This window comes from Rhizopus delemar, genomic scaffold (genome assembly GCF_000149305.1).
Source record: "Rhizopus delemar RA 99-880 supercont3.9 genomic scaffold, whole genome shotgun sequence".
NCBI classification, from domain to species: Eukaryota; Fungi; Mucoromycota; class Mucoromycetes; order Mucorales; family Rhizopodaceae; genus Rhizopus; species Rhizopus delemar.
This window is the reverse complement of record NW_027137835.1, coordinates 441,686-458,449: the sequence shown is the minus strand read 5'-3', so window position 1 is coordinate 458,449 and position 16,764 is coordinate 441,686. Positions and strand designations below refer to the sequence as shown.

Below are 16,764 nucleotides of genomic sequence, written 5' to 3'. Positions count from 1 at the left end.
TATTCTGGTCCTTCAGAGGTTATACAACACCAGGACATCAATTTGCTAGCTTCATGCTGGATTACAAAATCCAGGTCATGATGTTGAAGAAGGTCACTTGGCCTTTTCCGATAGTGATCATCACCATCAAAGCCCTATACGTTGGTCTTGGTTTCATTAAAATAAACGATTTGTTGTCAGTCAACCATTGCCCAATCCTGATGCTCCTTGTTCCATTTTAGCTGATGCTACGTATGCACTTTTGTCTGAAATGGCTCCTTTTTTTCTATCAGAAAATGGAACTCCATTGATTTCAGTACGTTAATTTCTGACTGGTATGAGATATCATAGCCAAATCCAACAGGCTCCCGGTATACCTCTTTGGAAGTCTTTAAAACCCGTTCAATGACTTTTCTTTTGATTAACCGCTTCGTCACTTTGGAGACTACTGCAGGTCTATCACCTGTGCTCACTGTCCTACTTGAAAACAACGTTATAAAGTATCTACTAACAGTTGATTCATGTAATCCAGTCTCCTTAGCAATATCATATTTTGATGTGGATCCGGTTAATGTCTGTTTGAGATCGTTTACTTTCTCCTCTGACAGTCATTTATGCATGCAATTGACGAGAGGGTAAAAAAGAGAAATAATTTAAACAAAGGAATATAAAATTTAAAATAAAGGAATTGTAAGCACTCTTAAATACAGATAGCATTCTAATCGCGTCAAAAGTGAGAAAAATTGTGATGGCAACCGGTTGGGTCGTATTAAAATTCATTATTTCAAACATATGTAAACAAGTAAAAAATACCGGATGTTTAAAATACTACCTTTAGCAGTATCAAATTCCACCAATAACCATTGCCCATATCCGATAATCGACGAATAAATGCAATTTCTATTGAGGTACAAACAGTCAAGGTTTGAGATAGTTTGGTGCAGTACCCATGGACAACCAGCTGTAAAACCTGAATTTTGCAATTCCTTGCAGCAGTTTTTTGACCTACTGTAAGTGTATTCGAAACCTCAGAGCTTCGCTTTTACAGTTGCTTATTTTCTTAAGCATATAAGGCAAGTACTTTGTTATAGTGAATAGGGTAAAAACAAAAGGGGGAATTCAATGGGAAATACAAAATAAGCATGGGCTTATGTATTTTTCAAGAGCTACTAAAGCTCACTAATATACTGTAAAATCTGAAAGCAAACGGGAGAGATATGAGGAAAATTGAAGGAAGGCTAGACAAGTACTGTTGTAGAACAGTAACTGATTGTAGTTAACATTAATGAATATAAGTCTTAATACAAGATCATAATTAAAATAAAATAAAATATAAGTTTATTTAAATAAGATCATACAATCAATTCCAATTAAACATGTTCTAAAAGAACATGTATCGCATTCATGAGAGTTCTTTGATAAGAAGTATGACCTAAAATAACCAAATCCAATCCAATGTCAGGAATATTGCTAATCTTTCACATAATTGAAATAACGCGTAAAATAACGTTATTCAAATGAGTGAGGAATTCCCAGAATAAAAGATAATCTGTGACAGACATACAAAAGAACAAATGAAAAGTTTTCAGAATCATAATTAGAGATAACGCTTGCTAAAGTACCTGAAGATTAGAAGAACGAACACAATAGAAGATATCAAGTCACTCACTCAATAAGATATAAATACCTGCCTTTAATTAGAATAACTTTCATTTTAACTTAAACTGAAATAAAGATCAGCCTCAAAAAGTACCCAAACTGTTTCTCGATTTTTGTTTCTACCTTTTCCTTTTATATTTTTACCATTATACAACATAGGAGGTCGCTCTTACACAAGGCGATTCAATAAATGCTTGGATGCCGCACTGTGACCAAGCTCTCGGATTGCGCATATTTTCGTAGGAGGTTGATTCATAAAAAAAAACGCAAATTTACATATAAAGCACGCCTGTCGTAACCATTCCTCCACGATTTGCGCTGTTTTAATCGTAAGATTAAAACATTTTTTAAAATTAATCATCCTTCTGGTTCTTACCCTGGTAAACTGCTATGGAAAATCCTAAACAAGACGATCGACCCATGGAGCATGATCCATCTGATATGGAGATCGAACAAGAAAGTCAAGACCCTTCTCTTACTGAAGATGGCTCTGAAATAACCCCAACAATTAATGCCAATGCGCATGAAGAAATCAATAATCATGATGACATTGATGCTGAAGTTTCAAAACTCATACGATATAAAAAGGAAGAATATGCTCGCTTATATCAAAAACATATAATGGCTGGTGAAGAAGATCAAGCAGACGTGGCGTTCCAAAAAATGCGTAAATATGGTGCACAGTTGCTTGCCCTCTCTGGGAAATTGGTTCCTACTAAATCTACTCCTGTCAAGAAGGAAATTGGTTTGCGGTTAACCCAAAATGATATACCCAAATTTCAACTCTCTTCTTGGCCTGATGTCCCATTTCCTGGTGAGAAATGTTACGAGTCAGTCGAACACTTTTTGCGGTCCTTCGAAAAGGTAATTTATTCTGCTGCCTTGGATATTCAAGAGGTTTGGCGCCGGTATCTCCCTGTTTCTTTGGCTTTCGACCATGATGATTGGATTGAAAAAGACCTAAAGAGATGTGACACATGGAATGCAGCTAGAATTGTCTTTACGAACAAATTCTTGACTGACAACGCTAGAACAGATGCTATGCATCGACTGTTTACCATGACAATGAATAAACATGAATCTGTATCCTCGTATATGACCCGATTTTTAAGCACTTGTATTGAGGCTGGGGCAAATAAAAATGATCCAATGGTAGCTGCTAGATTTAAGGCATCATTCTCTGAACCTGTTCTTGAGAAGTGTAAGACAGCTTTTGTTTTAAAAGAAAATAAGAATATACCATGGACTGTGGAGAGAGCAGCTGAAATAGCAAGAAATTTGCTAGGAGATGACCCGAGAACCTATTCAGGAGCGTCCTATGCCAATGTCACCAGTGGTAGCAAAAGAATCCACACAAGTACTAGTCCTTTCGGTAGTCAAAAAAGAAACAAAGGTCATGGTTCGTCTGGTGCTTTCTTTTGTTCAAAACATGGTGGTGCTAATGCAAATCACAATGAAGATGATTGCTTTAGCAAAGCAAACAAGAAAAATGATGCTGTGTCGACCATAAAAAATAAGTATTATGGCAATAAAAATTTTCCTCAAAAAGCAAGCACAAGTAAACCCTGTCGATATTGTGGTAGAAGTTGGTCTCATGGCCATCAATGTCAAGAATACGCAGATTATAAAAGAAAACTTCATGTCGATCCAAATAGACCAAGAGATTCGGACAAGTCGATTTATGCCATTGTTCGTACTGTAAATGATGAAATTGAAAATGATCATGATATGACAGAAGCTGAAAATAATTCATATGACTGTAAGGCATTATGAAATAAAATAACTGAAGATGAAGATACTAATCCTTTTAAACTTTTGACTCCTATATTAATAGAGGGCAAGAAATTAATTGGCAAGATTGACACTGGCAGTGAGAAACATTTTGTTCTTAATGTTATTATTATGAACTTATTCTGATATTTATCATTTATGTTTTTTATATTTATGTATTATACATTATATACGTTTATTATAAATATATATTAAAATTGTATATGCTTTATTTACAATGTTTTATATTTACGCAATTATAAAATTATCTAAATTACAATTAGTCTATATTGTATAGAATGCATATTTATATCAGCATGCTTATATTTTTATAAATTTTTTATATATTAATACATTTAAAGAAAAAAATCATACATATATATCTAAAAATGTTTCTCTAGGCTTATCACTAAGCAATATTTTTCATGGGATGCTGTAAGTAACATCTATTTATATGGTAATACTCATTCAATCGTATAAACTCCAATATCATATAAAGATGTTTCGAAGCAGAAAATTTTTCTCTTTTTAAGAAAAATAAATTAAAATTATAATAGGTATTAGCATGTTAATATATGAAAATCATACAAAGATTTATTTACATTTTATTATATTATTTTCTTATTTTTAGGACATATGTAAATATATAGACCATTTATAAGAAAAATTAAAAAAGTGATAAACCGATTATTACATTTGTATTGTAAAAAATATTTTTAATATAGGTTTTTGACTTATAATTTTCAAACTCAGATATAATAGAAATGCCAAGACATTTCTAGATGAATTTAAAATTAAAGACGCAAATTTAATTTCATAAAACAATATATTGTATAGATTTCTTATAAATCATTATTATGTTGATTCCAATAATCTTTTATGCAATCTGTTTGAATAAAATCATTTTCTACTACCCATGTTGATTGCTCAACAGGATAATTTAACCATTTTACTAAATATGAATATTTTTTTGTTATTTCATCAAATTTATGTGTGATTATCTTTTCAATATCATATATACTGCTGTCTTCATTATCTCTCATATTTTCATCGATATTCTCAGAACTTGCAATATTTATATCATTTATCTTTGCTAAAATGTTATTTATTAAAATATTTTGATATTTATTTTTGTTATTTATATAATCCTGTTTATATTGTAATGATGGTTCTAATAAAATAAATTCTTCTTTATCATTTAAATATTTAAAATCAAAATTCTTCTCTATCCATCTGCTGTATAAACAACTCATATCATCAGTTAAATTGTAAACGACTACACTGTTTTTAATATTAAATAAAACCGCTGATAAATTCATCTGTATATTATATAATTTTGATTCAGTAATTCTAATTATATTATGCTTATTAAATCTTTCAAAAGTTTTAGTGAAATTGCATAAAAATGCTTCAATTGAAGATCTTAAACTATTAATTTCTTTATTAAATGATTTTTGATTGTCCGTAAGTTCAATATTTAATTCTTTTCTAAAAGGAAATGCAAACGATTCAATATCTAAATCATAACCTCTTTCATTAATTTTTTCAATGGTATTTTCTATATGTAAAGTATATCCACCATCTAAAAGTATACAATCGCTAATATTTATGTATTTCTCTAATTTAATATCTTCCAACATTTTTCCATCAGTTTTATCACTACAAGGCACACTTTCCGATATAAACATTATAAAATTATTTATATCAACCAAAAACTGTGTCCTATATCCGGAGTCTTTAAATTTATAAGAATACATTCTACTTTTGTCAAAGTGAATATCTTGATAGCTTATTCGGCTATCGTAACCATCTACAAAGCAAGTAATGTTTTTAAGTTTTTTTGGATTTTTCATTTTTGCTGATAGAACTCTAATAATATTATTTGTAAAATAATTTGTATATAATAATTTATTTATCCATTTCTTTAAATCATCATTGTATTTTATATAAAATGTTTTATATATTTTAAAAAAGTTAGCATGAGGAATATATCTATTCATTTTATTAATTGATAAACCACTTGTAATATGATATAAAATCAATAAACCTTTTTCTATATGACGATAAGGTCCTGGTATTTCTAGCTTATAAAAAAAATCTGTTAAAAATATATGTACAGGTAAAAATCCTAATTTTTTTAATAATTCGTTTTTGATTTCGTCTATAAATTTAACTTCTTGTAATATAGTTCTATGAAGATACTTAGTTTTCTCTATTTGCGGATAATTATTATGAATGAAGCTCCATTTATTCAATAGATTTGTTTTTTCTATGTTATATAATTTTCTGATATTTTCAATATATATTTCATCATCCATTTATTATATATATCAAATTCAGTTTTTTTGTTTTCAAAATAATAATTTATATTGCAAATTTAATATAAATAACAAATATTACAGTATCCAATAAGAAAAAAAACTTAGTAGAGAAACATTTTGTTCTTAATGTTATTATTATGAACTTATTCTGATATTTATCATTTATGTTTTTTATATTTATGTATTATACATTATATACGTTTATTATAAATATATATTAAAATTGTATATGCTTTATTTACAATGTTTTATATTTACGCAATTATAAAATTATCTAAATTACAATTAGTCTATATTGTATAGAATGCATATTTATATCAGCATGCTTATATTTTTATAAATTTTTTATATATTAATACATTTAAAGAAAAAAATCATACATATATATCTAAAAATGTTTCTCAGTGATATCACTTGCATATCAAAAATTTGTTTGAATAATAAATTGAATATTGACAAAGTGAATTCTGTAAATGGTTCTTTAAATTTTTTGTCTTCAGATAATAATTGTAAACGAATTGGGCAAACTGATCCTCTCACTTTAACATACATGAATAACATCTCTTTTAAACATTCTTTTGAAGTTGTAAATTTTAATGAGACAATGACACAAGAATTTGATGTCTTGCTTGGAACTGATGTTCTGGGAAAGATGAATATCGGTCTTACTGGAGTAGCATACAAGTACCCAGGTAATGAAGATGATTATTCAAATAGATTAAAGGAAGACGCACAATTTCTTAATATGAATTTTGATGCCAATAATGAGATTGAACCTAACAACTCACCCTATGGTACCGAAGATCAACAAAAGCAATTCATGGCTTATATCCAGAATGCAATTGATGACAATCAAAATATTCCTGCTGGATCTTTCTGCACAGTACCAGAATCTGTAGTAGAATTACCAATGGAAAAGGGAGCAAAGTCCTTTAAGAGACAATATCCGATTGCTCACCGACAAATGCCTGAATTAGAAGAGCAAATAAATGAATGGTTAAAAGCAGGTATCATTAAAGAGAACCGCGCTAACACATCCTTTAACAGTCCTTTATTAATGGTACCAAAGAAAGATGAGAACAACGAGATAACGAGCCACAGAGTATGTTTAGATGTTCGTGGTATCAACAAACTAATCCCTGATGTCGTTTATCCTGTTCCAAAAATAAGAAGCATATTTGATAACTTAGCTGGTGGTGAAGTATTCACTAAGATTGACTTGAAAAATGCATACAATAGTTTCCTTGTAGCCCCTAACGATCAACACAAACTCTCCTTCCAATTTAAGAATCGAACATATACCTTTCAAGGATGTTGTTTCGGTCTAAAGACAGTTACTGCAATATTCTATAAAGTGATGAAAATACTCTTCGCAGATATGGATTTCATTGAAACCTATGTTGATGACTGTGTAATCAAAGGAACAGCTGATAATCATGCTTCAAATGTAAAAAAGGTGATTGAACGATTAACTTCCGTCAACCTAAAAATCAATGTAAAGAAGTGCAGTTGGTATCAACGATTAATTTATCTTTTAGGATTTGTAGTTGAGAGTGGTGGTATCATCAAAGTAGATCCACGCCGCCTAACAAACATCGATAGTTGGCCTATACCACGCAATAAAAAAGAAGTGATGCGATTAATGGGCATTGTATCATACAGTGGGTCAAAAAACTGCACCAACGCAACTCAGTTTTTCGGAAATACCAGTATAGCTCTGTCAGTTTAAAAGTAAACATTACGAAACTTGGAACAAAACGAGTTACTACTGTTACTATTTATTGACAAAAGTTTCAAGGTCAGATGCGGAGTATTGATTTAAAGAGCACTCAGCAAAAAGAGGAGGTCGGTTGGTGCAGTTTTTTGACTTTTTTAATATTAGTGGATCCACCCTTCTTTGCTAAGACTGCTTGCATTCTGTCTGGCATACTGTGTATATATTTGATGCATTGTTCCTTAGTAAACGAATTCCATTCATTTTCGATTCTTTGCCACAATTCATGGATGCTGGTCGCCCTATTATCATACATGCTCAGCTTTAACTTCAAGTGATGCCATATATGTTCAATAGGATTAAGATCTGGACTTTGTGATGGCCAATCGTCAATGTAAATCATGCCACTATCCTTCATCCATTGTGTTGTGGACTTTGATCGATGTTTGGGATCATTATCGTGCTGAAATACCGACGTTTCCCAGTTCAGACCATAGTACTCCATAGTGTCTTTTAGACTTGTACCAAGGATTTCTTGGTATTCCTCTGAATTCATGGTGCCATCATAGATCTGACATGCGTATCCAGGTCCTTCGCTGGTTATACAACTCCCTAACATGAGACCACCGCCTCCATGCTTCACAGTAACGTCGATATGCTGAGGCTGTAAATGATCACATTTTCTTTTCCAGTAATACTTGCAACCATCAGAGCCCCAAATGTTGATTTTCGTCTCATCAGAAAAGATGACACGTCGTTAATCATGTACTGTCCAATATTGATGCTTTTCAGTCAATAATGGCTTCTTCTTTTTGATCTCAGCATAAATTTCAACTGAATGTAAGACATTAATTGCCGATTGATACGACATAGGGTGTCCAAGCTCCTCCAACTTCATTTGCACATCCTTGACAGTCTTCCAACAACCTGTGAGCACTTGTCTCTTGATGTATGGACGTGTTGACTCTGCCACAATGCTCGGTCTACCTCCTCTTTTACGTATTCTATCGTGTATCCACTTATTTGCATACCTATTGACGGTATTTCTATGCACTCCAACTCGTTTCCCAATGACTGCAGGATCAACACTGTTCTCTAATAATACTTTGATACTGTTTTGAATATCGGATGGAAGCTTTTTGGGCATTTCTAATGATGGATAGATACTGACGATGTACAATGGGTTTGGGTAAAGCAGGAAAGAAAAAAAAAGAAAACAATTGCAAAAAAAACTTTATTTTCAGGTCCCCAGTGTGACTAAGCATCAGCAAAATTCGATTAAATTTGCTGGAATAGTCTCAGTCCGGACATATGATATCAAATACCTTTTCATTTTAAAAGTCAAAAAACTGCACCAACCGACCTCCTCTTTTTGCTGAGTGCTCTTTAAATCAATACTCCGCATCTGACCTTGAAACTTTTGTCAATAAATAGTAACAGTAGTAACTCGTTTTGTTCCAAGTTTCGTAATGTTTACTTTTAAACTGACAGAGCTATACTGGTATTTCCGAAAAACTGAGTTGCGTTGGTGCAGTTTTTTGACCCACTGTATATGAGAGACTTTATACCTTTAATCTCTCGTGTAGCTGCACCTATCGACAGACTTCATAATGATCCTGATGTACAAAACAACTGGACCCAAGAACACACTGATGCATTCATTGCTTTAAAAGAGATTCTAAAGTCAAAGACACTGTTGCACACTCCAAACTTGTCAAAGAAATTCTATGTGGCTACTGATGCCTCACAATATGGTGTTGGTGCAGTATTGACCCAAAGAGATGAGCTGAATAGAACTTTACACATTGCATTTGCATCCAAATCTTTGTCACCCTCTCAACGTAAGTGGAATACAACTAAACGTGAACTGTACGCGGTAGTGTTTGCACTAGAAAAATATCGTGAGTTTTTATGGGGAAATAAATTTGAATTACGTACTGACCATAAGGCTTTAATGTATTTACATACCCAAGAACAAGCAAACCCTATGATGATAGGCTGGTTAGAAACTTTACAAGATTTCAACTTTGATGTAATTCACATACAAGGAATTCTCAATCAATTACCAGACTTTCTAGACTTTATGAACCTTGCTTGAATAATGAGTTCATGCTGGGAGGGGGTGATGCTGCGCAAAAAGAAAATAAAAAAGAAAAAAAGGAAATTAAAAATAAAAATCAAAATAAAATAAAAGTTAAAAGACAGACAAACTATATAGCAAAGAGACACAACTTGATCTATAGTCAGGACAAGAAACTAAATGTGCTAGCTGTGAAAATAAAAAATAAAAAGTTTGCTAATAATCCCACAACTGACTATATGACTCCTCCACCTGAGAAGAGAGCACGTCTACTTGAAGATGCTCATACCTTCGGACACTTCGGTAGTACGAGTATTGTGGAGCAGTTACATTCACAAGGACTTCATTGGAATAATATTTATAAAGATGCTACTGAGACAATCAAATCATGTATTGAATGCCAGAGACACAATATAAGCAAGAAAGGTTATCATCCTTTAAAGAATATTCTTGCATATCTACCATTTGACCATATTGGAATTGATCTTTTAGGACCTTTACCTGTTACGGCAAATGAAAATGTCTATGTCCTTGTGATGATAGATGTATGTACCAGGTACATCATACTGCGTCCACTAAAAAATAAACAAAGTGACACTGTAGCAAAAGAATTAATAAAAATCTTTGGTGACTATGGCATACCTAAAATCATTCAAAGTGATAACGGCAGAGAGTTTAAGAATAGCCTCATGCACTCATTATCCAAGCACCTAGGAATAGATCGCAGATACAGTACAGCCTTTCACAGTCGAGGTAATGGCGTGAGCGAGAGCGCTGTAAAGACGACATTAAATACTATAAGAAAAATGGTTAATTCTAACAGCAATGATTGGGATGATGTATTACCAATTGTCCAACTAGCGTCGAATTATAAAATAAGACACCGTTCAAAGAGTGCTCCATTTTCCTTGATGTTTGCTCGAAGACTTAATAGCTTTGAGGATTACGGTGATCAGAGTATAGCTGATAAGATTCCTAATAGACCTGTTACAGAACAAGAGCTAATTGAGAGAACTGATCGCATGTACCAGATTGTGTTTCCTGCCATTCGTGAAAGAACACAGAAGATCATAGAGGAAGCAAGCAAGAGGTTCAATGACAAAAATATGATCATAGATCTTCCGAAGGATACTGCAGTTATGGTTAGATTACCAGGACGGACTAGTAAGTTATCACCTCTTTATGAAGGGCCTTACATTGTCGTTCGAAAAACTCAAGGTGGTTCCTATGTCTTAAAAGATGAGCAAAATGAACTGTTACATCGTGAATATGTCCCATCAGAACTCAAGATAGTCTCTATTGACGAAACAGCTGTAGAAGATACATACTATGAAGTTGAGGATATTAGAGATCACAGAGGCGGTCCAGGACAAAGAGAATACCTTGTAAAATGGGCTGGTTATGGTGAAAGAGAGAATACGTGGGAAAAAGCATCATCCTTCTCCAGCACAGTACCCATTGATAAATATTGGCTTGAGAGAAAAGAGTTGAAGAAATTAGAGCAAGCACGAAAGCAAAAGATGATAGCTAATGAAAAAGACTACACTAAAAAGACTTCTGCTAGACCTAATGTGACTGAAGAAAACAAGAACCATAAAAGAAAGGACATGGTACAAGATAGCACAGTCCTTAGAAAAAGTAAAAGAATAAGAAACAATAGAAACTAAAAAAAAAAAAAAAAAAAGTTCATGTAGCAGAGCGGCCGCTGACTTCATAAACTTGCTGAGCATCAAGATACATAAATTAACCAATAAGAAAATAACATTTAGTATCTGCATGAATGCCGACCTGACTATTGTCAAGTCTGGGGGAGGATAATGTTGTAAACATAGTTATTTTCTATAAGATATCAGTTGTATTAAAATAAATAACGATACACAAAGATTAAACTATGATTGAGCAATTCCACACTTTTCCAAATTTAGAACAATAAGATCAGTATTTGTCATCCTAGCGAGTCTAATCAATTGTCAACCCCAAAAGTAATTAGATCAAAGTTAATTGACTGGTTATTATTTCTATTGTTCAACTTCAGATGCATATATTAGAACATCGACAAGCTTTAGCTTAATCATTGGTTCTTCAGCACGACATCGTTGCCGAGTCTATATCTTTTATATCTACGCTCACAAAGAATATAAATAGATGCCAACTTTTTATCCATTAAACGGGGCTCTTTTGCAATATAAAGAAATCTGCAATAAAGAAGGATTTTAATTTTATATTGCTGCTATTGTTTTTTTGTTTAATTTTTTTATTTAATCTTACGATTAAAACATGCGCATTAGCTTCCAAAATTGAATTTCTGTTCCTAACCACAGGATGGCGAGTAACCGCTCTAATACTGAGGCTGCATTCATTTTTCATAAATTCAGCGACTCTACTTTTCTTAACTTTCAGTCCTTTAAAGCTTTATGTCAAATTCTCGATTGCGTCTTGAATCATGGCTGCTCGGGTCTCATCGAAAAAGTCTACTAGATAAGACTCGTTCTCGTCATTTAGCTTAGTTTGAGGCCTATTTGACGTACAATTCGTTTTTTAGCATGTATTTGTTTCTCTGGGACTTTATTTTATGTTATCTTTCATTTTCAACCCGTCTTGTAATGGATATTGGCAACTTGTGGAGGATCACAACTTTCATTTGAAGGAAATAGTAGTATATTTGTCGAACTTAGTCTTATAAGTATTGCAAGCTAAAGTTGGTTCTTTCCTAGGTGATGTTTCTCATATATCAGTGTCAATAGGTTCATGGATTTCTGTATATTACTTTTTTATTTATTTGTTTTAATATACTTAAGCACATTGGTTAAAAGAAAATAAATAACTTACCACAACAGCAGCCGCCTCTCTTCCAGTCTCATCCACAATCCCACATCTACCATCTTTTTAAGAAAAATTCATCTCAGAAACAATAGCTAACGAAAAATAAGACTCAAAAAGTTGTCTAGTTTATTCGTAATAGGTAACCAATTTATTTTCAAAAAGCTAAACAACTTAGCCTCTTCTTTCCTCTCAGTTCATTCTTCCAAAAGTGCGCAATCTTTTTCAGAGAACTGTGTGGACTTCTTAAACATTTTGTAAAGCAAAAGTAGAAGCACCTTAAGCTATTTGAACTACTGGGAAGGAACACAGCACAGGTGCAACATTCGTCGGCCTAAGACTAAATAAACCAGTTACGACTACTCAAATAGCCCAATATGTTTTAACTTTAAAAAATTTGTCATATATATTTGCATTTTAATTCCATTAAACAAATAATAGTTTATACATTTATTTGTTTAATAACATCTTGTTACATGTTACTATTTATAATAAAAAGTTATTTATTTATGTTATACTTGCAAAAGTACATATTTGTCTGTACATACATATATGTGGGTGAACGTTTTGCTAATGTGGGTGCGTGCATATTCTCGTGTTTTCAAGGCTTACGCCTTTTTAGATTTGCATAACCATTATTATTGTTATTATTTTTGGCATTTTATCATATTTTATAGAAGTGTATCGGACTGGTATATAGAAGAAAGGATGCTACATGACGTAGTGTGACCAATATGGTGTGAAACCTAGCTCGTAGAAAAACTGAGAAGCCCTTTACCAGAAAATTGCAAATGGTTGCAATGGCTTTTGTAACTACTGTAGTACTGCAGATAGACACTCAATTCTAACTGCTGAATAAGGACTTTTATATAGAGTATTATCATCATTTTCATTGCAGCTCATAATAATATTAAGAGTGGTAAGAATACACAAGATTATAGTCACTTTATTTTAGTAAATGGAATCAAGTATTATCCTGCATAGTATGTTGTCATAACTTGGAATCATTTATAGCATTATTCCCAGCACAGATCAATAAAAGACTTTGATTAGATTTTTATATTAAGCTTTATTCATACACTGCAAATAGTTGGAGAATAATAAGTCGGTAATATTCGCTTAATATCTGAAATTTTACTTCAATATTACTGCTTAGGATAGGGGATGTCGTATTTTCCTTATATTTACTTTCAATCGACTACAAACTACACGCCCAATATCACAGGGGAGTTTTAGGTAAAAGTAGTATAACAACAAAGATAAAGAAATGCTGTTAGAACTTAGCATCTCTTTATTAAGTTAAGATAACTAAGATTGAATATGATAAATAATTCTACATGTAAAAAGTGAGAGTATTTATAGACATGATACGGATAAAGAATTAGGACAGATTTATGATCAATTTGACAGAATAGATGATTACTATTTCTAATTATTAGTTTAACCTGTTCCTAGCTTGTATTGTCAATTATGCTATTGGGATGGTTTCAGATAACTCTGGATGTAGGACTATTTAGGAGACGGTACGGATGAATATAAAATCCTCTAGTTCCGTGATTGAATATTATGGCTAATAATAACATCTCAGTTAGGATAAATGTTTTCATGATTAAAGATGATCCGGTAAGTAATTGTCTTTCCTTATTCAACATGTTCATATCATCAATAAACTATATTACAACCATGTCATCTTTATTTGACTATGTGAAGTTAATATGAATAAAGTTTAATATAAAAACCTAATCAAAGTCTTTTATTGATCTGTGATCACTACGGCGCAAGGTTTACTTTCTGAAGTTATTTTATTCTTTATAAATCGTTTTGATTACCAAAAATGTTAATCTTTTATTGTTTTTTCATTGTCCTCTACATTATTTTTTTAAAAATGCTCCAGCCTTTTTTTATTGCACCACTTTTTTTTTCTGCAGGTAAATGCTGAAATAAAGTGAATCTACTTGGTAAAATCACTTTTAAAACTATATACAACCTTATTTATACTGTTAAAAAGACATAACACAGCCATATTGCACAACTCGAATTTTTCTGCATTATGACTGCAATGGTCGTAAAAAATCCCTATTCATTAATTTTTTTGAGCAATTACAAAGAAGATTGTGCACAATTTTTTATTTTTATTTTAAGTTTTTATTTTTTTTTTTAAAAAAAAAAGTTCTGCGATTTTCTTTTTTGTTTCTTTCTTGTACTATATTTTATGGTTGTTTTTAGAATAGATAATATGCAACAACAAGAAAAAGGAACGACTTAGAGCTCAATCACGGCCCAGAAGATAAAAAAAAAAAACAAAGCTCACGTTTTTATGCCTCTGTCAATTGTCGTATCCTAAATCACTTTTACATCTTGTGCTCCAGCTGACATGTTTTTAAAGGAAACTTAAATTGTGAAAAAGAAGACATGTAAGCATTATGGCGAAGAGTTAGTAGTGTGCCTGTAACATTAGTTTTATTTATTTCAGCAAATTTAAACAAGACATGTTTTGATTGCCGTAACTTTCCTTTGTATCCAAATGTAGTGCTGCATCATTATACTTTGACTAGTCGAGTTACATTACAACCTTTTTATATTAATTGAACTGAGAGTGATTTGTCATAGTTGTGGATCTTTACTGTTTTGTATTAAATATGGGGAAGTAAACTGAAGAATATAAATACGTAATAGATATAAAAAAGGTTTGCACATGCTATTATCAAGTTCAAGCCATATACAATAAAGTAATTTACAGTGAGTTAAAAAACCGTTTCAGTAAAATTGAAACTCACACATTTATCCTTTTTTTCAAAAAAGTATCTAGAGTACACGTGTTCTTTTTTATTATGTTATTATATCGCTTTTTTGCAACAAAGCAATGTACATCTCATCTTAATCTATGAAGTACATCTTGAGCAATGGCCATTTTAAAAAAAGGCAATGACTGAAACGGTTTTTTAACTAGGTAAAAAAATACTAATATATAGTATTTCCACCCTTAGCTTTTATTACAGCTTGAACTCTAGCCGGCATACTATCAATATATTTACAACAAACATCCCTATCAAATGTTTCCCACTCAATTTTGATTCTTTCCCATAGTTCATGGACACCTCTTGCTCTTTGCTCATATAGAGCTAATTTCAACTTTAAATGTCTCCACATGTGCTCAATTGGGTTCAGGTCAGGCGATTGAGAGGGCCAAGGCAACACTGGGTATCTTGCTTCTTCTTTAAGATAAGTTGTTGTTATCTTGGCAGTGTGTTTTGGATCATTATCGTGCTGAAAAATGAAATCACCATCTCCCAATCGGTAGTAAGCAAGGGTGTCTGCCAGTTCAGTTTTTAGGATATGGATATAATCCGGTGCAGTCATTCTGCCATCGTATATCTCGCAGATATACCCAACTCCATGGGAAGTCATACAAGCCCACACCATAACGCTTCCTCCTCCATGTTTTACGGTTGGAATTACATGATGAGGCTGTAATGGGCTTCCAGGCAGACTCCAGTAGAATTCAACTCCATCAGAACCCCAAACGTTGATTTTCGATTCGTCAGAGAAGATAACCTTTCTCCAGTCGTCAGTGGTCCAGTATCTATGAGCAAGTGCCCAATCCAAACGTGCTTTCCTGTGTTTTGCTGACAAAAGAGGTACCTTTCTTTTGGGTCGGGCTTTGAATCCTAGGCTTTTTAAGGCGTTTAGGGTGGTGTTATAAGTCAACCTTGGATAAATGGCCTTGAAATAATCGAAAACCTCAACACCAGACTTCAGTCGTCCTAAGATTACCATTCTCTTCATGAGAGACTTGCTTGCTTCAGTTAAGATCGGAGGTCGTCCGCCAGTATTATCGGGTCTTTGGATATTCCATTTTTTGCAATATCGATGAACAGTGGCTTTAGAGAGAGTCAAGCGATCAGCAATTTCTTCATAAGACAAATCGGTATCTAGCAGCACTCTCAAATCATTTTGAGTGTCTTGGGAAATAGAGCGAGTCATTTTTAATAAAGATTGGGTTGAAAATGTTAAATGAAAAAGGACAAAATTTGTTACGCGTTTATTAATAAAATAACGTGTTTATATACTTGTTTTTTTAATAAATGCAAAGCAGAATACTTATCTCCTGGCTTCATGTACATTGCATAAATGAAAAATGAGGTTTGCGTAATTGTTATTGGTATTTATGTTTTTTTGAATGGAGTTAAAAAACCGTTTCAGTGCACCGACTGTAGTAATTTTATAAGGTTTAGTGAGCAAATATTGAAAAAGTAATACTATCTCTATATTTTATGATACACCAGGACTAGTGCTTCCATATGATGTATAAAATATAGCATTTTACTAAGTATATCGGTAGTAGTGGTAGCAAAACCATATTTAGGAAGAACACTGAAACGGTTTTTTAACTCACTGTATTTATAAATTACACCCTCATT

The 16,764-nt window shown here is 32.4% G+C and overlaps 6 protein-coding genes across 6 annotated transcripts; 4 read left to right on the top strand and 2 right to left on the bottom strand.

Moving 5' to 3' along the window:
* Positions 1-2,028: 2,028 nt before the first annotated feature.
* Positions 2,029-3,411, top strand: RO3G_11272 (uncharacterized protein; the record flags this gene model as incomplete). Its single annotated transcript, XM_067665856.1, has 1 exon — positions 2,029-3,411. The coding sequence occupies one exon, from the start codon at positions 2,029-2,031 to the stop codon at positions 3,409-3,411; it is 1,383 nt and encodes a 460-aa protein (XP_067521957.1).
* Positions 3,412-6,333: 2,922 nt separating this feature from the next.
* Positions 6,334-7,276, top strand: RO3G_11271 (uncharacterized protein; the record flags this gene model as incomplete). The annotated part of the gene is made up of 2 exons (XM_067665855.1): positions 6,334-7,224; positions 7,268-7,276. The coding sequence occupies 2 exons, from the start codon at positions 6,334-6,336 to the stop codon at positions 7,274-7,276; spliced, it is 900 nt and encodes a 299-aa protein (XP_067521956.1).
* Positions 7,277-8,200: 924 nt separating this feature from the next.
* RO3G_11270 (uncharacterized protein) lies at positions 8,201-8,590 on the bottom strand (the record flags this gene model as incomplete). Its single annotated transcript, XM_067665854.1, has 1 exon — positions 8,201-8,590. One exon carries the CDS (start codon positions 8,588-8,590, stop codon positions 8,201-8,203), a length of 390 nt encoding a protein of 129 aa, XP_067521955.1.
* A 405-nt stretch (positions 8,591-8,995) lies between these two features.
* On the top strand, positions 8,996-9,541 carry RO3G_11269 (uncharacterized protein; the record flags this gene model as incomplete). Its single annotated transcript, XM_067665853.1, has 1 exon — positions 8,996-9,541. The coding sequence occupies one exon, from the start codon at positions 8,996-8,998 to the stop codon at positions 9,539-9,541; it is 546 nt and encodes a 181-aa protein (XP_067521954.1).
* Positions 9,542-10,329: 788 nt separating this feature from the next.
* On the top strand, positions 10,330-11,303 carry RO3G_11268 (uncharacterized protein; the record flags this gene model as incomplete). The annotated part of the gene is made up of 2 exons (XM_067665852.1): positions 10,330-11,161; positions 11,293-11,303. The coding sequence occupies 2 exons, from the start codon at positions 10,330-10,332 to the stop codon at positions 11,301-11,303; spliced, it is 843 nt and encodes a 280-aa protein (XP_067521953.1).
* Positions 11,304-15,304: 4,001 nt separating this feature from the next.
* RO3G_11267 (uncharacterized protein) lies at positions 15,305-16,327 on the bottom strand (the record flags this gene model as incomplete). The annotated part of the gene is made up of 1 exon (XM_067665851.1): positions 15,305-16,327. The coding sequence occupies one exon, from the start codon at positions 16,325-16,327 to the stop codon at positions 15,305-15,307; it is 1,023 nt and encodes a 340-aa protein (XP_067521952.1).
* Between the last annotated feature and the right edge of the window lie 437 nt (positions 16,328-16,764).